The 26,549-nt window shown below is 41.5% G+C and overlaps 1 protein-coding gene across 2 annotated transcripts; it reads right to left on the bottom strand.

The window, feature by feature from the left end:
- LOC113019468 (NXPE family member 3-like) lies at window positions 1-26,549 on the bottom strand. Of its 2 annotated transcripts, none has more exons than XM_026163207.1 (6): window positions 26,300-26,549; window positions 5,048-5,506; window positions 3,477-3,766; window positions 2,996-3,066; window positions 810-1,016; window positions 1-718 (listed from the first exon to the last, which is right to left on the bottom strand). In XM_026163207.1, exons 1-6 carry the CDS (start codon window positions 26,543-26,545, stop codon window positions 114-116), a joined length of 1,878 nt encoding a protein of 625 aa, XP_026018992.1. In that variant the 5' UTR covers window positions 26,546-26,549; the 3' UTR covers window positions 1-113. The 2 variants fall into 2 exon arrangements, with proteins under 2 accessions (XP_026018992.1, XP_026018993.1); XM_026163208.1 differs by lacking the exon at window positions 26,300-26,549 and adding an exon at window positions 23,181-24,366.

The following is a 26,549-nucleotide window of genomic DNA, read 5'->3' as shown; positions in this document are numbered from 1 at the left end:
AAAACTGTAACACTTATTTAGTGCATGGGGATCTGCCAGGCCCGGGAGCCATCGCCAAACCACTTCGAGGTCTTCCCGAAACCGCAGCTCAATTCATGTCCTAGCATTCACCTTTACCCACTAAATGCTTTCAAACCTAAAATGAGGAAGTCGGCCCAACTAGTGAATCCGCCCTTTGGCGGACATATGTATGACAAGAAAACATTAATCATGTTCTTGATAATTGGAGGTTGTGGGTGCATGCTGTGTGGCAGGTGGTGGGCCAGAACCATCTCCCAGGCATCCACCAGATGGACATTCAATCCTTTGAATATAGCCTTGAGTGCCTTTAGCCGCTGAAAAGTGTACCAGTCGCTGTGGACAAATGCACCAAGACTTGTATAAGGTTTGGGGTTTCCAGTCCGAATGACAACCACTGTGCCTGGAGCCCTGGACAGTAGCCGTACCACTGCACTGCGGATGGACATCAGTCGACGGATGTAGAACCCAACAGGGAAAGTGTCAAAGTGTGCCCAGATGCCAAAAACTACTACAGTGTTAGTGCCTCCAAGCACATTGTCCAGCTCATTGGCAATATAATGCAGCTCCATGGATGGGACACTGAAAGTACGTAGAGGAGGACCATGGGCGCGGAACATCACAAAGATGTTATTTGCATAGTCCAGGGCCATTAAAGGTCCGACTGATTTGTGGCTATGAAGGTTAAACTCCTTTAGATCTAAAAGAATTCCAAAGGGAATAAGTTAAACTACATAAATAAAATAGTGTAAATAAAATATTGTTGTTTGCCAGATTTGCAGAGCAGCTACCTGGTAGTGCTGCATTAAGGTACTCAAACCACTGCCTCATTGTGGAGTCTCCATACATATGGACCAGCTTTCCTTTCAGACACCGAGTGATGGCTGAGGAAGTGTTGAACTGATGAACGGTGGTCCCATCTAGTGCTCGCCACACACCCTGGTAGTAATAGCCAGACGGTTCAGACTCCACACTACTGCTGTTCACCTCTAACTGACCTGGTAAGCAGTAAAACAGACAATTGTGTGTGTTTTTTACTTAATATGAAAAAGAAACAAACAAAGTCTATTCTTAACCTGTTTGTAGCAATAAAACTTGCAATAAAACAGCTGGTTAACCAGCTGGGATTCTGGGCACGACGCACAGCAGCGGTGCACGTCGGCCCAAATTCCCGGCCAATAGAATCGGGCCATTATGCGCTCCAGAGTTTTCTCACAACCCAAATGCCCTGCCATGGGGTTCGAATGAGCCGCCTGAAAAATCGTTTCCCGGCGGCTTTGCGACACCAACAACTGGGTGCGGATCTCATTAGTGTGAGTGTCGCGGCTCACTCGATAAAGCCGATCGTTCCGCAATTGGAAATGAGGGTAAGTCCGCGCAGCGTCAGGGCGCACCAAGCGACCATCAATATCTATCACTTGGTCATAGGCTGAGCATAGGGTGTCGTCCCGAGACTGCTCTAGTGGAAAATCTTCAGTGGGGTGCATAACGGGAGGCAGTGGGGCTTCTGTAGAAGTCCCGTCCACCTCCTCCCCCCCAGAGTCGGTGTCAGTCGACCCCACATCACTGCTCAGCGCCGCGCAAACATCACACGAATTTACAGACCGCGATCGCATCCCCGCGTACTGCCCCAATAAGCTGTGGAACCAATCCGTGCCCAAAATAAGGGGATGCGACAGGCGCGGGCTAACTGCCACCTTAACTCTATGCGTTTTGGCCCTGAATTTCAACAACAGCACTTGTGACACAGGACCCACACACACACATGTTATGCTTAGTGTCTTTTTATTTTGACAATAATCTGCGTTTTTTTTTGGCACCCGCCTTGAACGCAGCCACTCCGTCTCTCTGCCAGCATCATCTGCTCCATCTCACTGTGGGAACAAAAAAAGACATCTCCCTCATTAAAGCAGTCCTGTACACCTGTTGCCTCCCCGCTCACTGTGTCACCCCTCCTCTGCAGCAGGCCAACAAACCACACCCCCGCCACGACTTTTATCATATCCCATATGCCTTCTCATAGGGTTATATGGGCGGGCTGCCTGGAAAATCATTTCCCGGCAGCTTTTTGGCAACAAGTGGGTGTGTTGGTATTCTGTGTGAGTGTCTGGACTCATTCAATACAGTCTATCTCTAATCAGTAGAGAATGTGTAAATGTCAGTTCTGTGTCAGGGTTCCACCTATTTCACATACGACGGTCAATACTACAAGGAGAATTATGGGTGCACGATGGCTTCCCCAATTTCACCCATTGCAGTCAATTTGTTAATGGTGAGTGAGAAAGAGAGCTCTGCTGTCCTACACTGGAACACCATAAAATCATTGGTTCAGGTATCCATCTGTTCTCTCCTGCTTATTCTTTTCAGGGTCCTGGGGGGGCTGGAGCCTATTCCAGTTAAGTCGAGAGGCAGGGTATACCCTCGACTTGTCGCCAGTCTGTCACAGGGCTAACACATGGAGACGAACAACCATTTGCACCCAGATTCACCCTGGACTGTGGTCAGAAGCCGCAGTACCCGGAAAGAACCAATGCAAACATGGGGAGAACATGCAAAGTCCAGACAGAAAGGCCACAGCCAGGTGTTGGAATCAAACTCAGGACCTTTTTACCTTCTTGCTAATCATCGCACCACCATGCTGCCTCGTTCAGGCATGTTGGTGAAAATCAACTCTCAAGACTTACCACGAAACACTGATCACATTTACTCAGTGGAACAATACATCATGTTCACCAAGGAAAAAGGTGGCAGGTTAGCCTTCTTGTGAGGCTTCCACGAGTAATGAGGGACATTTAAAAGTTGATGTGTACCATAAACTAACGAATACAAATACGTATTTAAAGTTTGACCATTGGAGCACAAACTGTGTGTCATCGCACTACGACACAGAGCGAAAACCATCCCCACAGAGAGGCCAGGGAAGATATAGAGATGGAGATTAAGATATAGATGTTAGCAGTAAGATTTGTATTTTTACCTTTCTGCTTTGGAAAAACAGTGACATTGGCAGGTCCTGAAGCTGGAATGGAGACTTTCATGTTTACGCCGCTGAGGAAAGTACACACAATAAAATCTTTTCAAAAAAATTGGAAAATATTAAAATGATTTTTAAACTAGAGAGACGTATTAAATACTGTCAATCAAATTCAAATTTTTATCATTGTCATATTTAGGTAACAATGGTACACAACTACTGACAATGAAAATTTTAGGCTCAGTAGGCAGCAAAAATAGCTCGAGTTATAAACTACCAATCATTGAGCTTCAGACAAGATTGAGAAAATATGGAACATTTTTCCAGGTAGCAAGCTACATAATTCCCTCTCTAGCAAATATTAAAAAGTGAGGGAATTTATTTCATGTGTTTTGAAAGCATTTGCAGAGTAGCACTTATTTTCCCTTGTATTAATTTTTAATTTTAGTAACTCTAAAAATTGAACACCACAGGTAATGCTCACCTCTGAAAAAGCTTCTCCATGGTTGTCAGGCTTTCTTTATATCCTCCATTGTAGTTGCTGATCCTGGTGTCACAACTCATATTTTCTGGCTTATAGCAGAACCATGGCTCACCTGTACGTAAATCTGTGTAGTTGCACACAGGCTGGGTTGGACGTAAACATACGTTACAGGTGGTTGTTCTAGTGAGCAAGCTCGAGCGGAACTGACTCTTGAAGTAGATCCTGTCGGGTTCTTCTATGTTCACCCTGCGCAGCTCTGTGACTGCCTCACTGGGATGAACCAGTGTCACCTGGTAGGACAATTAATCAAAGTTTGGAAATTTGGGTCTCACAGAAGTATATATAACATGTATCTGGCACATGGAACTGTTAAATATTATTAAGCAAGACAGAACTTCATTGTGCTACAGTAAATGTGAAGTTGTTGATATAAATAGTCCCTGCAGGCCAGGATAGGTCTGAACCTTTGATCTGGCACCAGGAAGCGCTGCGTCTCCTGATGTGTCACCTCTTATTCCTGTGACCATTAGCTTTCTTTACTCTGAGGCTTCCCACATCCTGGGGAGACCGCACGTCCATGAATCCACACACAACCTGAGCCACTTGCACACACCTGTGGGTCCTGTGCACCTTGACCCTGAAGGTGAGCCCGAGCCTATTTCCCATTCCAGATGAGTTCAAGCCTCTCATATCTTTTGAGCCTGAGACTGTCCACCTCCACTGCTCATCATCTGCCAAGGTTCCAATGCCACATAATTTCCTTAGGGATTAAGTAAGTATCTTACTTATGTGAAGGGATTCTGTCTTGCCTCCTCCATCATTGAGTTGTTGTATTGTAAAAACCCCCCCTGCCCAGGAGAAGGCTTAACACTAACCAACAGGACATAGCGCTGGTAGACAAACTGAAGAAGAAGGCCGTAGTGATAGATGTAGCGATTCCAAATGACAGCCACATCAGGAAGGAATATGAGAAGCTGGAGAAATACCAAGGGCTCAGAGCTCAGAGAACAGCTTGAGAAGATGTGGAGGGGGAAGGTAACAGTGGTTCCTGTGGTAAGTGGAGCACTAGGTGCAGGGAACAGCTAAGATACTGTCTACAATAAGAATGTTTGGCATTGGTGCTTTAGCACAGCATCAAGTATGTAGTCATTAAGTGTCCCTCAAAGCTAAGTGCCTCATTATCCAGTTAAATATTGCTACTACAGAAATATTAGTCATCACAGAGTGATGTGCTATTTTCTTAATCACTTATCTTTGCTCATACACTTATTTTATTCTCTAGCTATCAACATAAAGAATGGCCCTTGACCACTAAGATACACACATTTTATTTTATTTTATTTTTAGTTTTTATTTCTATTTTATTATTGCTAGTCTTATTGTTTTTTGTTATTATTTTTTTCTTTTAATTTCATTATCATTTCAGTTGATGCAACAATAAACTTCACGAATATGGGATAAATTAAGCATTCCTATCTTAAATCTGCTAGCAACTACAAATACATAGATAAACTCTTAGTGACTCCAGCAACAACTCCAGTAACAATAAAAATTAAAAGTTTTATCATCACCTCAACCTGTGCGCTTCCTTCCCAGAGTAAAGAGAATACAGCAGAGTAGGAACCATTGAGATGATCCACCACTTGTCCTGCAACACCAGCACCAAGGGTGGGGTTGTGCAGCCGGGCAAGTAAGACGTCTGCCCCATACTTCTTTGGACGGCCCATGAAGTCATATATTTTGATCAGGGCCTCCAGTTTATCCCCTATTTGCCACTGTCCCTCTCTCTTCCTGGGGAGAATGGTGAAGGTGCTGTGGGCTGGATCACTGCTGCTATTCATAAAAAGAGGTGATGGTAAAGATGGGGTTTCAGGCCAAGCAAAGGACTCCAGCAGAAGTTGTTCTTCAAGAGTCTCCTCAGGGGACAGTGGTTTTAACTTGCAGAAGTTGTAATGTATGTCAACAGGTTGAGTTACAATGGCAGGTCTTGGGTAAGGGATGATGTAGGTGGTGTTTATTTTCTTCTGAAACTGTAAAAGGGAGAGAGCATGGCAGTTATATAAACGCTTCAAACAAAAGAAGTCTGTGTTTAGTTTTAAACACAACATAATGAATGATTCCTCTGGACGTGACATTTCCTGCTTTCACTATCTTACTTGCAATGTATAATGCATGTCAGCTGAATTTCCCAAAGGAACCCACCCGAGGGCTTAATAAAGTTTTATCTAATCTAATCTAGCTCTTTATTCAATACAGTGATTGAATTATTAAATTACTACTTGTAATATATTGTGATGGAAATTTCTTTTACGCTTATATATTGATCACATGTTCTGACAAATATATATATATATATATATATATATATATATATTGTGATATTATTCTGTTATTATATGTTACCTTATATATGTAATCAAAGTAGTTGAATTAGAATACTGCTGTAGATCATAGTATATCCTTTAAAATAGAGTGTGTGATCTGTATGTAGTTTAGTTCTCATTATACTTTTGAGTTAACAGAACATATTCACATATTAGTTCATTAGATAAATGTGCATCACTCTGTATCCTTGATCTGCTGGGAATGTGTTACACTGTTTTCTTGACATGCTTAATTGTTGAATCATGAAAAGAAGGTTGTAAGCAGGAGACTCTGTGTCTAAAGACAGGGGAGATAGACAGACCACATTCCACACCCCCACCTTACAGAAAGCAGAGAAACAACTGCCGAGGTCATAACTTAGGCGCTGTAACAGAGAAAAAATGTGATGTTTTGGCTTTTACGACTAGCTGGGGGCCACTAGAGACTATAAAAAGCTGAGCAACCCGTCACCATTTTGAGACATGTGCCTGACCCTCTGGTAGCATCTCTCCCGTCCGGACGTTCTAATGCTCTTATTGTTGAATTGTATGCAAATAAATGATTGTTGATTGAGCATATATACACCGAGTATTGTCCTTCCTTCAGCCCAAAGATTTAAAGAACTGCTTATTTTCAACAACTTGGTGCCGTGTGACCCGGATCTTTGGTGTGCTGAGGAGGTGCAGATTTGACCTTTGGTGAGATCGTGGGGCAAAGTGAACAGAAGGCCGGCCTAAGACAGAAAGGTAAGCACAGCCTGTTGTATTATAAATACCAAATGTGCATATTGGGCTTTCCAAATTAATCTGTTCACTGAGTCACATGTATTTTCACAGTAAATTTGTCGGTGTCTGGTTTTTGGCGCAAGATACTAACAACATAAGTTGAGGCTGAATTCCAGGGTGTTAAATAAACTGCTTCTACCGAGATACTAATAACACACTACGTTGGTCTAGATTGCAGTAATCTGCTTCTACCGAGATACTAATAACACACTACGTTGGTCTAGATTGCAGTAATCTGCCTCTACCGAGATACTAATAACATACTACGTTGGACTAGAGTGCAGCCACTTTACCTTCCACATTTAATTTTGTCTAATACTGGCTTCTGTAGCAATAATACATTAGAATTTATTCTGAAGACGCGGCCATTAGTTCAGTACATTGAAGTTGAGCTCAGAGGTTTCTGTGTAAAATTCCCGCTGAGGAAAAGTGTTGTGTGTGAGTGTCAAAGCGCGCTCTGGGTGAGAGAGTGTGTGTGAAGCTGCGAGGCGCGCTCTGGGTGCTGTCTTGTGGGTGAAGCGCGCACTGAGGGAGAGTGTGACTGAGGCGCGCTCTGAGTGTGTTTTGTGTGGAGTGTGAAGCGTGAACACAGTGACAGTGACGGTTAATGTGTTTGATTAGGAGGACATTAGAGCAAATACACATTTTAGGATCAAAGGTTGATGCCTAGTGTACCTGTGGACCTTTGCCCTAGGAGTGGCGACCCTCCTGTCCAGGGACGCGTGGCCAGGACCGGCGGCGTCCGGGTGCCGAGGTGGTGACTTGGGGAGGTGAGGGCCCCCGCATAGCTACGGATATAACACTGGAACGGCCGTGTAATCACGGGTTCACATTTATTCCGGACTAGAACAAGACACATTTTTGCGAACAAACGTTGAGTCTAGATTAGTGAAGAAATATAAAAAGGTTGAATTCCTCGTTTCAGTGGTTGAAATTGTTGTGTGCCTGTCCCCTGACGAGTGTGAAATTAGAATAAAGAGGGAATTTGGAGCCACATAGAGATAGACGGGCATAATTGGGTGTATTACTCTGTGGTGTAATAAAAATAAAAAGGAGAGATAGTAAGAGGTGTGCAGTGGAGAATTATGGAGGAGTACAGAGAGGAATGTGTTGGGAGACTGGCGTACAGTTTACGCTGTCAAGGTAGGCGTGTTGCCTGCTTATCTGTTTAACAGTGATGAAAATGAAATTAAATAAATCTCTTAGTGTGTTAATACAGGAAGCTGCGGACCTGGACCAACTGCCCCCACAAGCACAGCGGCCGAAGCAAAATTATAGGTAATGGGAACCACACCCAGCACGAATCAGCAGCTGTGAAAAAGACAGCAGCGAGGAGAGAATTAGAGGAGAAATTAAGAGAAGTTTTAACACATAAAATTGGGGCCAACGGACTTGTGGAGGTTGGGAAGGCGTCCAGAGCATCACAACAAAAGGTGAAACAAAAACACACACAAGCAGAGAAATCTGAGAGAAAGGCTCCTTTTAAGGTAACGCCTAGTTTGAGAAAAGATAAAATTAACCTGCTTTTATACAAATGCACATACACGCAATGAAGAAACAGCTTACACCCATGAACACGTGAAGATTTTCCAGCAAGGTTAAAGAAAAATTAACATACTTAAATGATGAAGTCTATACATTACTGACAAAGAAACCCTCTGGGTTGCAGGACAACAATTTAACAAAAAAAAAAAAGAAGGAACACTGGTCTAACCAACCAGGCAAGACACAACAAATTTAGTGGTTAAAAGATTCAAATTGTGACATGTTTTCTGTTGATTGATTAATAAAAGTGATTACTGAATGAAAGAAAGTTCCTTTTTGGGCTTTTAAACATGATCTTAAGAATTTTAACATATACCGGTGTTGTCCTGTCAACTTGGTAGGTTAGGAGTTGCTTATATCGGGAGACAAAAAACAAAAAAAGGGGGAGAGAAGGCTGACACAGGGCCTGGCCCCATTGCCTCCCCTCTGAATAACACAGCCAACACAACAACATTTTCCTGTTCGTTTGTTTTTGTTTTTTGTTTTGTTTTTGTTTTGTTTTGTTTTTGTTTTTCTATACATATTTAATTACAGGCTGCTTTGCCGGCCCTGAAAGCCGAGGCTGACTGGACTCCTGCTCTCCCCCATACGTGACACTGACCAAATGCTGCAACAGCTGGACCCACAACAACGACCTGAGAATGTCAACAGACCTGCAGGAATGTGATCTCATGCAGCCGAGACGGAGAGCACTAAACCTAAGGCCCGTTTCACTACACGGGGGAAAAATTCCCAGACTGCGTCAGCTGACAGAGCTGTGACGAGACGCCCGCCAAGCCCGAATGAAAAGTAAGGCCGAGCGAAAGAATGCTGACCTTGATAACTTTGCATTCACACTGTGCAGGACAGTGATGGACCAACACGGATGATCGGGTGGCGAAAAAGGGCGTGACCGAGACAAGAGGAGTAACTGAGGACAGAAGGCACCTCAGAATGGACAAAAACACAGAAGAAGATGCAGGTTTCACCTGCGGTGAACATCGACACTGGAGAAAGGACTGCCCCAATTGGGGTCAGAACCAGGACGGACTGAATTTTGAGCAGCAGCAGCAGCAATGGTCGCAAACAAACTGAAAAGGAGGGGGGGGGCAGGACCCCAGGGCACGCTTCAGGCCGTGGTTTACCCAGAACACCAGAACAGGAAAGTGATGAACACAAACACCCACACAAACACACACACACACACACACACACACGGGAATGTTGATTCACTGAGAAGTGATGCACACACATACACATGCACACGCTGATGCAATGAAGAATGCTTTGCTTATGCTGATATGCAAAATGCTGCACACAAACATCCCAATGCATAATTTTTATGAGGAGCCATTGATTACTTAGAATGTGTTATATGTCACCTAGAAGGCATTTATGTAGATTTTAGGAATAAGCTCTAAAACGGTTTGGTTATGAAAACAATGTCTGTGCGTGATGTCTGTTTATGGCTCAAGGCCTTGACTGAGTTCTTTGCTGTGCTTCACACAGCCCTGATGAGGAACAGTGGCACAGAGTGAAAATGATGAATTAATAGTGTAAGTTTTAGGTCGGAGTACGGCATTTTCTGTGATTGAGTTTTAATTCAAGGAGGAACAAAAGGTGTTACGGCACCTGAGGTTCTCATTCCCACACAATATTGTCCCGGCAGGAAGCAAAATGTTCCTGTGAATTTCTGGTTGATTGTTTGGTTTTGTTTAGCGCTAGCTTGATTTTATCAGTGAGCCTTGGCTTGTGTTCTTTCTCGTAAGCGAGAGAGGGATAGTTTTATGCTTGGACATGTCTGCAACGGGCCCTAGTTTGTGTTATTTTAGTAGTATTTTGTTGGTTATGTCTGTTTTCGTTTTTGTTACAGTGCACTGGAGAAAAAACATCTGAGAGGTGTGATCCACCGGTGGTGATATGTTGATATTTTGTGAGTTCATGATTTAACAATCAGCTCTTTAAACAAGGCCTGAAAGATTGGAATTTAAAGCGCTATGAAATATTATTACTGTAAACAGTTGCAAAGTGTGCTTCTCCATGATTGTAATTGGCTTGGGAGAAATTCACTTATAGGGAACACTGAGAAGTTCTGAGTCTAAAAGGATTGCACCGAGTCAATCCGGCCCAAAAAACAACAAGGAATTGTTTTCCTTTAAAATGATGACGTCATCTTGCTGGTGATGGAGGCTCGAATAGGTTGTGCGTGAGACTCCATTATCAGCAACATCTGGTATGAATGTGTGTGGATGTATGCATATGACTGACGACTAAAAGTCATGGACTGACGACTAAAAGTTTAACTGACTTGATACTGAGACAAAAACGGTGCTGACTTTAGGATTATTGAATGTCCACAGACAATTCACCCAGCCTGTAAAAGAAGGGTGGATGTTTTGTTTTGCTTTGTTTTGTCTGCAAGAACAGAAGAATGACAGAGACTAAAGAGCTGTAGCTTCACAGCAGTGTGAACTGCAGACTGAACCCTTTGGTTGCTAATTTTGAGCTACTGATGTTTGCATTAAGGAAATTGTGTTTTAGTAGCTGTGTTTTAATTAAGGTATTACATTATATTGTTGGGAATAGTAAATGCTAAAGTGAAGAAAAGGTTTGATCCCACTTATGACTGAGCATGTTATTATTAACCATAGTGGGTCACTATAGAGAGTCAATTAATTTTAGAAAAAAAAAACAAACAAACAAAAAACCCTCCACCGAGGTCTAGGAATAAGAGGGGAATGATAGACAGCCACACTCAAAATGGAGATATGTAATGATAAACACTGGTCCCCGTCTTTTGGGTGCTCTCTTGAAGTAGTCAACAATTTAAAAGTAAGATAAAATAACAGGGGCATGTGCTGAGGGGTGGTGCTGCACAAGAACAAGAGTAAAATAAAGAAAATATTGTTTTTAGAAGTGCAAATTAAAATGTACCATTACACTCAGAGGATCAATATGAAGCTTAATATTTGTTAATTTTGAATGAAGTACATGACTGGTGACTGTTCTGTCCTGAGCTTTTGTTTTTACAGCACCCGCTTGATCACACCAACAGTTTCTCGCCACCGAAGAGGGGTACTTGGAAAAAAAAAATAATAATAAAGAACGGGGAGGAATATCATCAAAACTGGAAACAGGTAATCCCCAAAGGGGGTGATAATGCCATAACTTTCACTATGGTCAAATTCTCAAAATTTGACCCTCAAAAATTCTTCAAACATTTAGACACAAAGTGGAGATTTAGATAAATATAATGTCGTAAACCACATAAGCATGAAGTATTTGATTCAATAAGATGGTGAAGTAACAAGCAGCAAAAGGTTGATCATGTTAATGGTGTTTATTCAAGGGTGCAGAGGAGATTATTATTATTAAAGACAACAAAACACTCGGTGCGGCAAGAGTTAATAGTTATTAGTCTCAACACCCAAGGATAATTAGAAGAGCATGACTGATATGATGCAACTGAGATTTTGTTACACTTAACTTTTGCAAAACACAAATAAAACTAAATTGAAACTAAGGATTTTCAGAAAATAAAAACTACACTAAACTAGCAAAGAATTGGTAAAAACTAATTACAACTGGCAAAAAATTGAAAAGCTGGAGTCGAAACTAAATAAAAGATAAAACCTAATGAAAATGGCGAAACGTTTAAAACTCTGGTGCAGAGATTGGCAAATCTGACCAGGAACGTTATAAAATGGATTGTCAGAACAGTCAGCGTTAAAGCCACTTTTGACAGTCCATACTAGGATGGCATTGGACATCTTGGGGTTGGAAGGGGGGTTGGTGTGACCAAGGTGTGGTTTGGCTTGTTGTATGTATATTTGAGATCATATGGCTCTGGATGGACCAGTTACCAGGGCATGGAAGGAGGACAGACTCATTAAAGGAGGAGAAGGCATTTCCTGGGATTGGAGATCCTCTGGGTGAGTGGTTGATTAAAAGCATGCATAAAATAGAAGTTATTTGTTGTTATTGATTGGTAATAGATTGATAATTGGCCTCATTTACAGCTGTATTGACTTGTTGTGGACGTAGTCGACTTCAGGTTTAAACACTTTAATTAACAGGTTGAAAATAGTGACATTAAAGGAAGAGTATGCAGCACCACCTTGTCAGACGCCAGTGATGGTGGAGCTCACTGATGAATCAGGTGAGCTGGATTCATGGCTGATTCAAAACTAAGATCCCCCTGCTGTGGTCAGTAAGGGGAGAAAAAGGGGGAAATAAAATCAAGAATTAGAGAGGCATTTATAAACGTTTAGGTGTCAAGTGAAACGGGACAAAAGGGGGTGTTATACTGTTATTTTCAATGTCAGCATTATTATTGTATGAGAATCATGCAACAAGCATTGCATCGATGATCATTTATTGAAGCTTTTGACCTTATACTAACATCTGTGTTCCTGTGATTGTTATAACTTCTGATGAATCTTCCATTTACAGGTGTTAGGATAATGATATAATTTTTCATTGCAGGTGTAACCATGATCATTTTTATACATATTGCAGTTTGTTGCTCATTGTAGAGTTGTGCTCAAGTTAATAAGGGTTAAAAGCTACAGTCAGCGCGAATGTCTGACTGATCTATTGAGGGGATAGGCTTCGAGCATAGAAGGCCGCACGCGCTTACAAAACACTGATATCATGTTATTTTTTGTGATCTTTTCTTAAATTATGTCTTTAAGGTTAGTTTAAATAGTGGCAGTTAATTAAACGAGATTTATTAAAATATTAAATACCTGAGTCAGAACGTTACACGCGGATCACCTTAAGAGTCTGGGAAATTTTGTAGCTGCCTAACTTTTTTGAATGTTCTAGCTCCGTTGATTTGACACATTGGAATGTGTCAAAAAAGGGGGGGAAGGTTGAGCTTTAACATCAAACAAGGATTATTTGAACATTTTATAACTTCATTTGTGTCTTTAATAATTTAGGAATGGTAAAGCTTAAGCTAATAGCGGTCCGAGAAGACGGACCTTTTAGAGAATCAGTGAAAAAGCATAAACTATCACTTTCATGTTTAATCATTACTCATTGAAATGAACTGAATAGCGTTTTGAATATTTGTTAACTTTTTGTCTTTTGTTAAAAACAGGGGTTTCAATAATCTTCAGACACACCTTGCAAATGTGCTTATAACGAGTTGGCACTCGGCCTTTTGAAGGTCAGAAGCTTCGTTCGGCGTGACTGTCCGGACTGATAAAGTGTAAGAAATGCCTTGAGTGCGGAGGGCTAAATGCAAACACTGCTTACACACACATAGATTATGATTAGAATAAGTCCTGAACATAATATTGTAAACCAAATTTGAATCATTAGAACAACAATGGATAACAATATTAGATTATCAAGGCTAGGGAGAGAGGTGTTTTGGTTTTCTGTCTCTTGCAGAGAAAGGAACAGACACCAGACGGGGACCCGGAGATGTGAGGACCCTTCACAGCAGGGACAGATGTAGGGACTGTCGAGACAGCAACTGGGGTCAAGTGTCATGACGTTTGGGCTCCTGGAGAAGATGGATCCCACAAACACAGCAATAACCATGAAGGGGTTGGCGAAAACCAGGAACACCAGACCAACGAGGTTCGAGAGGCTCTTGGCAAAAAGGGGGACTCACAGCCTTGGCCAGCCGCTTGAGGAGGTACACCAGAGAGATAGAAGGCAGGAGAATAAACCAGCTGTTCTCCACAGAACCAGCAAAGGTGTACTCTCAGTGGCAAGGGAACAATAAGAGAACAGCACCACCAAGGCTGGAGATGGAGCAATACTGGAAGAGCATATGGGAGAAGGATGCAACCCATAACGGCAATGCTCAGTGGCTAGAGGATCTGAGGGCAGACCACAGCGACCTCCCTGAACAGGGTCCAGTAACCATCACAGTGGCAGATATCCAAGAAAGGGTCTCCAGTATGAAGAGTTGGACAGCACCAGGGCCCGACATGGTTCACGCCTACTGGCTGAAGAAGCTGACTGCACTCCACGAGCGTCTGGCAGCACAAATGAACCAGCTGCTAGTTAACGAGAGACACCCGGAATGGCTAACTGAAGGCTGGACGGTCCTGATCCCCAAGGACCCCAAGAGCTTGAAGGATAAACCGCCCGCATATATATATATATATATATATATATATATATATATATATATATATATATAACACCCAGCACGCTCCTTCAAGCTCGGGTCCTCTACCAGAGGCCTGGGAGCTTGAGGGTCCTGCGCAGTATCTTAGCTGTTCCCAGGACTGCGCTCTTCTGGACAGAGATCTCCGATGTTGTTCCCGGGATCTGCTGGAGCCACTCGCCTAGCTTGGGAGTCACCGCACCTAGTGCTCCGATTACCACGGGGACCACCGTTACCTTCACCCTCCACATCCTCTCGAGCTCTTCTCTGAGCCCTTGGTATTTCTCCAGCTTCTCGTGTTCCTTCTTCCTGATATTGCTGTCATTCGGAACCGCTACATCGATCACTACGGCCGTCTTCTTCTGTTTGTCTACCACCAGCTTGCTGTATTTCTTAGGCACCTTATTTGTCGCACCTTTCTGCAACTCCGTTAGTTGGCTAACCTCCCTCTGTGCTACTTTGATCTTGCCCTCTAGCCTCCTTCTCCCAGCAGGATACCTGATCACGGGCAGGGCGTACGTGTTGATGGCCCGGATCTTGTTCTTACCATTCAGCTGACTCCTCAGGACTTGCCTGACCCTCTGCAGGTACTTGGTGGTTGCAGTTTTTCTAGTGGCCTCTTCATGGTTCCCATTCGCCTGCGGGATCCCCAAGTACTTGTAACTGTCCTCTATGTCTGCAATGTTGCCTTCTGGTAGTTCAATCCCCTCAGTTCTGACTACCTTCCCTCTCTTTGTTACCATCTGACTACACTTCTCCAGTCCGAACGACATTCCAATGTCATTGCTGTATAGCCTGGTAGTGTGGATCAGTGAATCGATGTCTCGTTCACTCTTGGCATACAGCTTGATGTCATCCATGTACAGGAGGTGGCTGACAACTGCTCCGTTCCGTAGTCGGTATCCGTAGCCAGTCTTGTTAATGATCTCACTGAGGGGGTTCAGGCCTATGCAGAACAGCAGTGGGGACAGAGCATCTCCTTGGTAGATCCCGCACTTGATGGTGACTTGTGCTATGGGCTTGGAGTTGGCCTCTAGTGTTGTACGCCACATCCCCATTGAGTTCCTGATGAAGGCTCTTAGGGTCCCATTGATCTTGTACAATTCTAGGCATTCCAGTATCCAGCTGTGGGGCATTGAGTCATAGGCCTTCTTGTAATCAATCCAGGCAGTGCACAGGTTGGTCAGTCTGGTCTTGCAGTCTCGGCTGATTGTTCTGTCTACCAGTAGCTGGTGTTTTGCGCCTCTGGTATTTTTGCCAATTCCTTTCTGTGTCCCGCTCATGTATTGACCCATGTGTCTGTTCATCTTAGCCGATATGATGCCTGACAGGAGCTTCCATGTAGTACTGAGGCAGGTTATTGGTCGGTAGTTGGAGGGGACCGGTCCCTTCTTGGGGTCCTTGGGGATCAGGACCGTCCAGCCTTCAGTTAGCCATTCCGGGTGTCTCTCGTTAACTAGCAGCTGGTTCATTTGTGCTGCCAGACGCTCGTGGAGTGCAGTCAGCTTCTTCAGCCAGTAGGCGTGAACCATGTCGGGCCCTGGTGCTGTCCAACTCTTCATACTGGAGCCCCTTTCTTGGATATCTGCCACTGTGATGGTTACTGGACCCTGTTCAGGGAGGTCGCTGTGGTCTGCCCTCAGATCCTCTAGCCACTGAGCATTGCCGTTATGGGTTGCATCCTTCTCCCATATGCTCTTCCAGTATTGCTCCGTCTCCAGCCTTGGTGGTGCTGTTCTCTTATTGTTCCCTTGCCACTGAGAGTACACCTTTGCTGGTTCTGTGGAGAACAGCTGGTTTATTCTCCTGCCTTCTATCTCTCTGGTGTACCTCCTCAAGCGGCTGGCCAAGGCTGTGAGTCTTTGCTTGGCAGTTTCCAAGGCCTCAGGTATGGACAGCTTGCTGTATTTCTTAGGCACCTTATTTGTCGCACCTTTCTGCAACTCCGTTAGTTGGCTAACCTCCCTCTGTGCTACTTTGATCTTGCCCTCTAGCCTCCTTCTCCATGGAGGGTACTGCTCCTTGTCGCTGTTCAACTTGTAGCCAAGCATCTCACTGATCACTGTTGCCGTATTGTAGATGAGCTTGTTAGTGTCGGTAATCGTGGTTGTAGGTATTGCCCGTAGTGCTGCATTAACATCATCTAGCAGACCTTCTGAGGGTACTTCACGTAATCTTGGTAACCGGCTACGGGGGATCCAGGTTTCAAGCTTGGCCATGATCCTATTTTTCAGGTCAGTTCCTCTTGCACTCAACGATCCTTCTCCTATCGCACTTGGGGCTATGTACCCAATCACGGGTGATGATATCTCCCCCCTGACCTGGCGTCCTGACTCCTCCTTGCCGTAGCATTTGTGTTGTACCTCGTCAATCTCTAGCTGTGAGAGCAGTCCCTTCTTTCGAATGTTGGAACACTGAGCTACTAGTTGTTTCGCCGTCATTGTGGATGTTGGGTATCGAAGAATCCATAGGTCCCTCATCCTATTCATGTAGCCCCTTCCGCCAGGGTTACTTGCGTAGTAGCATTCCAACAACGCCCTGTTTTCTTCTCTTGCCCACCGATGCCTTCTTGTTCCAGTAGCCCACTTTTCGTCAGGGTGCCCTGGTTCCTCAACACCTGACGCGGACCTTGTTGATCCGGGCGACGTCCGAGCTGGCATGCCTTCATATTTATCTGTCTCGCTCATGTCTGCGGTAGGCTTGCTTAGCATAGGGGGTCTAGCCTTAGGACCCTTACTGGATACAGACGCCCCAGGCAGGAATCGAACTTATATTATATTACTGTGGTTCTGTTTTAGGGTTTTGTTCGCAGGTTTTGTGTTCTCATGTTTTGTGTGGGTTTAGTTTTGTGTCTAGTCTGCGTCCTTGTGTAGTGATCTCTTGTTTCCTGTTTTATTGTGAAGGTCTGCGTCTCATGTGAGTGTGTTCAATTTTACCTCCCTTGTCCCATCTCGTTAATTACTTCCAGCTGTGTCCACCACCTGTGTGTAATCTCCCTGTGTTTCTCTGGGTGTATTTAAGTCGTGTCTTCTGTCATTGTAGTCACTGTAGTCACATTTTAGGCTGTGTATCTACCATGTTCTGTTCGTGTGTTCTCCCTGCTGTCTATCGTCCTTCATGTTCGTGTTCTGGTTCGTGTTTAGTGGTTTAGTTGTTCTCAGTTTAGATAGTCTGCCGTTCTGTTTGCCATTTTTCTATTTGTGTTTTGTGTTCAATAAACCACCTTCACACCTTTTCAAGTGCCTGCGATTGGATCCTCCTTTATCATCTCCACACGGCTCACTCCACTCGCCTTGACAATAATATGTTTTTTGTACTTTATTCCACATTTTTTATGTGTGTATATGCATATGCCCATATACGCATATAGATATGCATGCATGTACATGCATGTGCATGCATGCACGTACGTGTGATGTGTATGAGCTCTCGTCGGTGTGGCCATCTTACGACGCACCAGGATGTGTAAATGGGGGCCGGATAGTTAGTGAGTCTGTAGGCGTCCTACCAGGTGGTCTGGGTGAAAACTATTTTTCGTTGTATGTATGATAGGTCAAAAAAGTACATTTAAAAAGGGGGGAGGGGGGAAAAAAAAGAGTGGTTTTCCTGAGAGTGAACCGATTTAAAAAGGTGGAAGAGCAGTTGGGGGAGGAAGAAAAAGAGATATTTGTAACCAACGTGACATCATGAGATTTAAGAGAAACAAAACAATAAACAAAATGACTAGCCATAAAGATCATGGGGCCCTCTGTTTTATGAAATATTTTCACCATTTTCACCATTATTACTGTTTTACTTCATCATAAAAGTACCACGTATTTAGTTGCATCACTTTGACATTTCAGAAAATACAGATGTCTGGAAAAAATTATTTGTCAAAATTATCCAAGAAGACTACTAGTATCATACATTTGGATAATTTTTAAAATAAAATACCAGAGCATGTCATTCTGAATTCATTGTAAAACAGCATATTCAGTATATAAACAGCATTTCTTGTTAATAGTCATAGTTGTTTTACCTGACAATATTATTTATTTATTATTATTCATCTAAACACATTCAACCTAAAACCGTTTTCTAGAATGTTTCACGGCACTGGGTCTGTGTTTTTGATTTAAATTGTTTTCTTTGAATAATTGTTTTCTGTTTGTGTTGTATTTAGTTTCGGGTTTGCTGTTCTGTTTCTGTGTCTCCCCTGTGATCCTGTTGTCGTCTCGCTAGTGAAGGTTTTGTTCTGTAGTCTTTTTATATCATTATTTCTCTCTGTGTTGTATGCTTGTCTTTGTTCTCGGTCACTACACCTCTGTGTTCCAGTTATTTTTGTCTCTGTACTTCATGTTTCCTCTGTTCCCAAGTCTTCCATGTTTCCACGTCTCAGTGTCTAGTCTGCGTCTTTATGAATGTCATGCTTTCTGTTTTATTTTGATAGTCACTGTCCCATGTGCAGTGTATCTAGTTTTGCTTTCCCCTTGTCTCACTATAGCTGTGTCCCAATCCAGCGACCGCACGCTCCGTAGTACGTAGTTGGGCTTCATTTCTGTACTGAGCAGTCATTATTAAGATTAGTTAGTAAATAACAATTAGCTGATGTTGTTCATGAGACTAAAGTCATCTCACTTTGGTAATGTAAATATAATATGGCCAATATTATAGTTATTATTAGATTATTATGATATATTACAGCAGTGAGTTTGAACTCTGTCAAATACTGAGCTTAAAAAAAGATTCAAGTTATCACCTTATCACCTATCACCTTAAATCTTCACTCAAAGAAAAGTATCTTTGACAGTGTATATATAGATGTATTATATATAAGAGACAAATATTGTTCATTTAATATGTTGGCATTACTAAATTTGGCTCAATGCTTACATATATGTAAGCATATATGTATTATATATAAGAGACAAATATTGTTCATTTAATATGTTGGCATTACTAAATTTGGCTCAATGCTTACATATATGTGTAAAAAGGAAACGTACGAGCTGTGATAACCGTTTCTGATAAAATGAAGAGTAGACTGATATATTAAATATTCCTTTATTGGGTGAGAAAATCAGACCATGTCATAACTGCTTTAAGTCATACAGAATAGATATCAGAGCCTTAAACAGGCTGACTTCTGCTAAATGGGTCAAACTGGGCAGAAGGTATACAAACACATAACATCCTCATAGAATATCATGTAACACCATAATAATGGATTGCATTTATATAGCGCTTTTCGAGACCCTCAAAGCACTTTACAATTCCAGTATTCATTCACTCTCAACACACTTTAAAGTCCGTTTGGCTCGACACCACCGAACAGAGGCAGCAATATAACATAGCTAACATTAACAGTGCAGTGAATCCTGCTTGTGCCGTGATATTCAGGACTGCAAACCGAGCAGCATCACTGACTTTCAGCCTGTTGTGTTTGTGGATATATTACTGAGTTTAGTCATCCATAAAATCATCACATTCAATGTAAGATTAAGGTTAACTATTGAACTATTCTAAAGTAAAGGCTTTAAAAACAAGTTGACGCTGAAAGTTTTATCATCACTAATATCACATAACTTTGCAGACATGTGGCCAACAGTAATGTTTTATTGTTCTTCATTATTAAACATTAGCACATAAATAAGTGACATAATATTCAGTACTTACTTTTAAAAATTGATCCTAAATTCAACTGGAAGCCAGTATTAGGAGGCCAGAACTGGAGTAATATGCTCAAATTTTCTTTTAACAGTTAAAAACGGTGCAGCAGCATTCTACACCAGTTGCAGGACCAACATAGCACCCTGGCCAACCCCTATTAAAAGGGAGTTGCCTGAGGTTATAAAGCATGGATGACAGTTTCCAAGTCACGCCTGAAAAGAAAAGGCTTAACCTTCAACAGACGTCTGAGGTGATAGAATGAAGATTTCACCACCCCATTAACATGACCATCGAAACTACCGGTAAGTGCAGAATCGATTTTTACCGCAAGATATGTAACCAAGCTCTTCAGGTAATGAGTGAGAGCAGCAAAGTCAACTTCTGGGGTACCAGAGGGACAACTGGAACCGAATAAAATTGCTTCCTTTTTACGTTCATTAAAATTTTAAAAATTTATAGTCATCCATGATCTAACATCACTAAGACAATCAAGCAGGAGTCCAATCGAGGAGCTATCAGAGTGACTAAAAGGTAGATAAAGCTGGCAATCAGGAGCATATAGACGAAATGAAATTTTGAAGATCGCACCTAGTGGCAGGAGATACAATGAAAACAGTAATGGCCCAAGAATAGATCCCTGTGGTACACCACATGGCAGAGGGGCTACAGAGGATGAAGCCGAACCTAATATAACACAAAAGCTCCTGTTAGAGAGATATGATTTTATTATTTTAAGCTGGAAATTTCTACACAACACTGTAGTCAGGAGATCAGTAGGTCATGATCCACTGTGTCATATCCAGCAAAACAAGCAATACATGTTTACCACAGTATGTTGCTAACAAAATGTCATTTATAACCCTTATAAGGGTTGTCTTCATGCTGTGAAATGGCTTAAAGCCAGCCTGAAGAGCTTCTGGGATTTGAAAATCGTTTAGATAGTCAATCAGATGAGTGTGAGCAATCTTTTGCAGGATCTTACTCAGAAAAGGAAGCTTAGAGATGGGTCTGAAGTTTGTCATAATTGAAGTGTCTGAGCCTGGTTTCTTAAGTAAAAGATGGACACTGCATTCTTAAACTCCTTTGGTACTTGACCAGACAAGAGGCTGGTATTGATTAAGAGCTTCCAGAGAGAAGTGCAGCCCGTCATTTTTCACATCATCTAGTCTTTATGGACAATGTTGCTGACTCTAGTCGAGTAAAACCAGTTAGCCAAGGACTGGTCTTGCGTTTACACTGTAAAAAGTCCAGATAAACGAGTAATCCATCTGAGGTGGACGACTCAGACGACGGGACAAAAGTTGGTCAAACAGTGTAGAAAAATGCTCGGCAGTATCTGAGCCGAAGGCACGACAGTGTGGGACAGGTGCAACCTGTTTAATCACAGGACTAAGAGGAACAATGTCAAATAAAATGGGCATATGGTCAGAGAATACAGTATCCTCGACATGTAAGTTACAGACACATAACTCATATGATAGCACAGTCCAATGTGTGACCTTGTTCTTGAGTGGCACCCTTAACAGATTGAACAAGATTAAAAGAGTTCACTAAGTCCATTAAGTCCTTAGCCAGGGGCTTCCCTGGGCAAAGCCGTGAATCCAGGATCTGGTCATACCGTGATGCACAGTAAGCAAGAAAGCCAGAAAACTCAGGAAAAAAAATTATTTTTCTTATTATATCTAGGAGGATAGTGAACTATCCTTCATTTGATATTTCTTGTGCTTTGGGATGTAGCTGTAATGAATGTATGGAAAACCTACTACAAATCCATTAATTCATTTATTATATTACACTTGTTGAAGTGAATCACACAGATTAACAATCTGATGAACATGTTGAAAAGCAGTTTTGGGGTTCAGTATCTTGCAAGAGGATACTTGCAGACTGGAGCAGGCAGGGCTCGAACAACCAAACTTGGTATCCAAAAATTGTACTCAAGTAAGAGTAGCATTACTTTAAAATAGTCTTGAAGGAAGATGTCTCAACTATAGAAAATGGTTGGTTGGCCTCACATCAAACGTAAGCAGAAGCTTGTCAAACGTTGCTTGTGTTATCCACCTAGAGCCAGTAAAAGAATCTGTAAGTTTTGCAAAACGACTTTCGTTTTCTGTGGCTGTCCATTAATTCCGTATACATCCTCGATTTGTTGGAGTGAACCCCTCTGTTGGCAGAAAAAAAAAAGAGCATGAAATGACATGTGACTAAGCAATTTCTATACAGTTTAAAAAAATAAAAAACAATGTTCCCATATTCTTAACCCTCCTGTCATGCTGTCATGTTCAACTATTTGGGGTGGGTGATGAACACGACCGGAGGGTTAAACTAGCACAAAAAAAAAAACATTTTTCACCACCAAATTAGTTAAGTGGGCCATTCAGTGAGTGGATTCCAGTTTATTTCCTATGGCAGTTACTTTTGTCCAGGAACACCACAGGTGTAACAATGCTGATTAAAACACTCAAAATTCAATGAAAGAGGTGATCATTACTTCAAGTGCATGTTCAAGTGCATAGTGCAGAGGATATCATTATGCAATCAGATGTAAAACACAATATTTATGAGTGCTTTAAGTTGTGTTGACCCAAAGACTACAGGAAGGAAAGAGAAACAAAGTCATGCCTACATTACATGGGTTTCCACTTAAAAGAAAAAAACAAATTCCAGATTAAGTTCAAAACAAGAACGTATGCAAAGCTTAGCAGTGCTAGTCAATAGATTTTCCTTCAAAAAAAAATGTTTAGCTTTTCTTATTTATAAACTTCGACACCTTATAACTGTACTTCTCTGAAGTAAGAGTCAGGACAAAAAGTCAATTGTGGAGAAAAGAAAAATATTAAAACGGCTTAATTACTAATGTGGTTTCTAGGAGAAAGGGAGTGATTCTGGATATGTGCATTTTTTTTTTTTTTAAATCATCTCATTTTTAATATGGGCAAGACCTAAGACTGTGGTTCTTTAACCCACGGGTGTCAAGCTCCAGTCTTCGAGGACCAGTGTCCTGAAACCATTAAACATGTCCTCACCGCGACAGACCAAATAAAATTATTAGGACATTAGCAAGACTCTATGGTACTTGACTGCATACTGAGGTGGCAACATTCAGCCATTTAATTCATGTGTGTTGGACTATGGACACATCAAAAAGTTGTAGTACACCGACTCTCAAGGAATCAAGCTCGACACAGCAGCTGTAAGACTGACATCCACTTAACCACAGCTAAAAAAGGAATTTTAAAGCAAACTTACCGCAAACATGTTTCCTCAGGTTAGATGTTGAGTTTTTGTACGCTGAAATGTCACTTTGCTTTGGCTCACACAGAAGACATCGCATTATATAGCTGTCCTTTTGTACTCCTTTAAAGCGAAACATGCTTTGCATATGCGGCCAAGGGTGTTTGTCCTGTTCAGTGTTAGCGGAGACGGTTGCTTCTGCCATTTTTTTATGTGTTTCTTCTATCCATCTTTGTAAGTTTGAAAGGCTTGGGCTGCTCGGCCCGCCATTTTATATCTGGTCATGTGACTGCATGGCTACGTCTGATTGGTGAAAGAGTTACCGGTAGCTCCAGTGGTGGCATGATCCATTGAAATCAATTATTTTTTAAAAAGTAACAAGTCAAATAAAATAAGACTTTTTATGCTAATCTCAATGTTTTCTCCCGCACTACAACCCACAGTAACTAATCCATGCCCTTCTTTTGTGGACTATAACCCCCTTTATGTTGTTTGGTTATGCTGCTACTGGATGACTGCCAATAAAGGTTCATTTGGTTTGGCCCCTTAAACACACACAAATTTTCCAAACCTGAAGTCTTATCCATATTTCTGAGGTCGTTTCACTGATAACAGTCAGCTGTTACTAGACCTGAGAGTAGAAATCAGTAAAGATGGCAAACCTTTCGCTGTCCTGTTAATCACCAGTAGCTCCCTATGGCCTATCTACCACTTAACCTTTTAATTTGATGAAAGCTTTGTCTAGACTTCACCAAGAACAGGATGGAAACTGGATCAATTTAACAGTATGCAAACAGATTTTTTTTGCTTAATGCTTAGTCTGGAAATAGATTTTAGTCAAAATTCATAAAACAAATGGTTTATTCATTTGTAAATTCTCTGTTATTTATTTTATTACAGTTTTAAAGCTAAAGTAGCCTACTTATAATTAGAATTTTGTGACGCCCACAAGTGTATGGTCACAATTGTAATTTTTTTGTGAATAATTTTTGATGTAAAAGACCTGATTTTATGGTGGTATTGCACTTTTCATTTAGAGTTATGGACAATGTAATTGCGTGGCATTGCCACAAGGGGGAGATAGAGGCGAGTGCGATAGGCCGTTGCAACGCTTCTCTGCCTCAGACGAGGAAGAGGCTGCAGTGCCAACCGCCAATATAACTGTAAGAAAGAAAGAAAGAATGAAAGAAAGAAAGAAAGAAAGAAAGAAAGAAGAGCCTGCAGACCGAACGCATCTGATGTCTCCTGTCTCTGCTTTTCTGTTAAAAAACAGGTCAGTAGTTCAAGTTTGCTCACTGCAATGTACATATAAACCAAGAAAACCTTTTTCTGTCTTAGTTTAAAGACCGCGAATTTGTGAGAGAGTGTGTTTTCACCGATTGAGAGAAAGCTAACTATACCGCCATTTGTAATGGCAGCCGCCATTTCACTCGTAGTCTAAATAGGCAGCTGGTTTTATTACCTGTTTTATTTTGTGACAAACGCAGCTCTTAAGACGCTTCTTTTATCCTGGCATTATTGGAAGTTACAGTTGATTAGGACCTACCCAGTTCTTATATGTCAAATGTAAATAGTCTGATGTATACTGTTTGTGGATGATTGTGAACTGTTTGTGAGCAATGGAAGAATATTTTTGTTTATTTGTTACAAATGTAATATATTGTTTGAATCTGTTGAAGTATAAGGAATGTATAATGGTATATAAGCAGGTTAATTGCAGTGTTAGTGATGCTGCACAGAAATGTTTTTGATGCTGAACAGCAGTAGAATTGGTTACAGATTTACTGTAAAGGACACTCATATACAATGATTATTTTCTAAGTTTATTCTTGCGAGAGTGCAAGGTAACCAAAAGGGTTTGAGCTATGGACCTAATTGAATGTGTTTGTGTTGTTAAAAGAGAAAGGTGTGCATCTAAATGAAAAGAAAAGGGCGTTGTTAAATTCTGTTAATATATCAGACGAGGAAGAGCCTGCAGACCAAACGCAACTGATGTCTCCTGTCTCTGCTTTTCTGTTAAAAAAACAGTTTAAAAACAGACCCCATCGAAGGCCTGTAACAATTTCATTAATCCCAGGTAAGACTCCATATGTTTAGAGCTGCTAGGTGTAAAGTTCATTAAACTGTCTGTTTGGTATTAATGAATATAATTATAAAATTAAAGAAGATATTCAATTTAGTTATGTAATTTTAGTCACATTTCACATTGAATCGCTTTATTTATTTACATCTATTGTTAATATTGGCCTGTGACCTCTGTTATAAAGCTTAACCTCCTAGGACCTGGCGTCCACATATGTGGACATCACATTTTGGGTTATTTAGACCAAAATACTCAATTTTGCTCTACAAGGGCCTCATATCCACTTACGAGGACATTATACTGCTACTGTTCTATCGAAATTTTAAACGAATATCCTCATTTGTGGCTCTCATTTTTCTAAGAAACAAAAATTAGATAAAAAAAAAATCTGGTGTTTGTTTTTACATTCATCAGGTCCCAATCAGCCCAAATATCAAAGAATAATTAAAAATGCATGCCGTGGAAGAGTTCGGGTCTTAGGAGGTTAAACATGTTCTGCAGCTTTTTAAAGCAACACACGCAGCTGCATTGGTGGAAGTATGTTGCTTCAGGTGGGCAGAAGGTCAAAACAACAACTCGCTAACCAGGCTACCTGATCACTCCATGATTTTAACCAAATTTGAGCACTTTTTGTGTCTAGAACTTCAGGATACTGTTGGTGAGTAAGGTAAATAAATCATACATGGGCATATGGTTCATATCACTTGGTAGGCTTGCCTGTTGGATTCCTGCCGTAAGAGTCCAGGTTTTTCAAACTCAGTCACGCTGACTGATTACATTTGCCACAGTGAAGCCTCCAATTCCCCCAAAGCCCAACCTCAAATGTTATTTTTTATAAATTTGCATTCAGATCTAAGTGATTTTACAAAACAGTTTTTATAATAGCCCATTTAAAACAGAAGTAAAAGTATAGCAACTGTAAATTCTGTAAATTTGCTAAATCTCAGTTACAGTTATTAGACAACACAGTACTGAATACTGGCCTCATTAGCCATGCAGTGCAACTCTGATCAACAGATCAACAAAACTGATAAAAGAGAGGCTAACTCACCATTTCAAAGTTAATGAAGAAATTAAATAACAAGGAAACAGAAACTCTGGCAGATATCATCCTGGCAAATGTAATGATAATGATGAAACGGTAAAAATCCTCTCGTTTTGGTCCCTCAGAAATGTTTAAACAGGCAATTTGTAAGGCATAAATCTCTCGAAATAAGTTGCAGCTACAGAGAGTTATTCTCTCTGTTAGGGAGCAACGGGTCTCTTCTGCCCACTGATGTCGTCGCCAATCAATCATCCGC

This window comes from Astatotilapia calliptera, chromosome 3 (genome assembly GCF_900246225.1).
Source record: "Astatotilapia calliptera chromosome 3, fAstCal1.2, whole genome shotgun sequence".
In the NCBI taxonomy this organism is placed as follows: domain Eukaryota; kingdom Metazoa; phylum Chordata; class Actinopteri; order Cichliformes; family Cichlidae; genus Astatotilapia; species Astatotilapia calliptera.
The sequence above is the reverse complement of the archived record's forward strand: the minus strand, read 5'-3'. Positions and strand labels throughout refer to the sequence as shown.

Coding starts and splice junctions, on each gene's coding strand:
- LOC113019468 (XM_026163207.1), bottom strand. CDS start 26,545: ATGATTGATTGGCGACGACATCAGTGGGCAGAAGAGACCCGTTGCTCC. Junction 5,507..26,299: donor TCTTCATTAACTTTGAAATG/GTGAGTTAGCCT, acceptor TCCCTTTTACAG/TTTCAGAAGAAAATAAACAC. Junction 3,767..5,047: donor AAGGAAGCGCACAGGTTGAG/GTGATGATAAAA, acceptor TTGTCCTACCAG/GTGACACTGGTTCATCCCAG.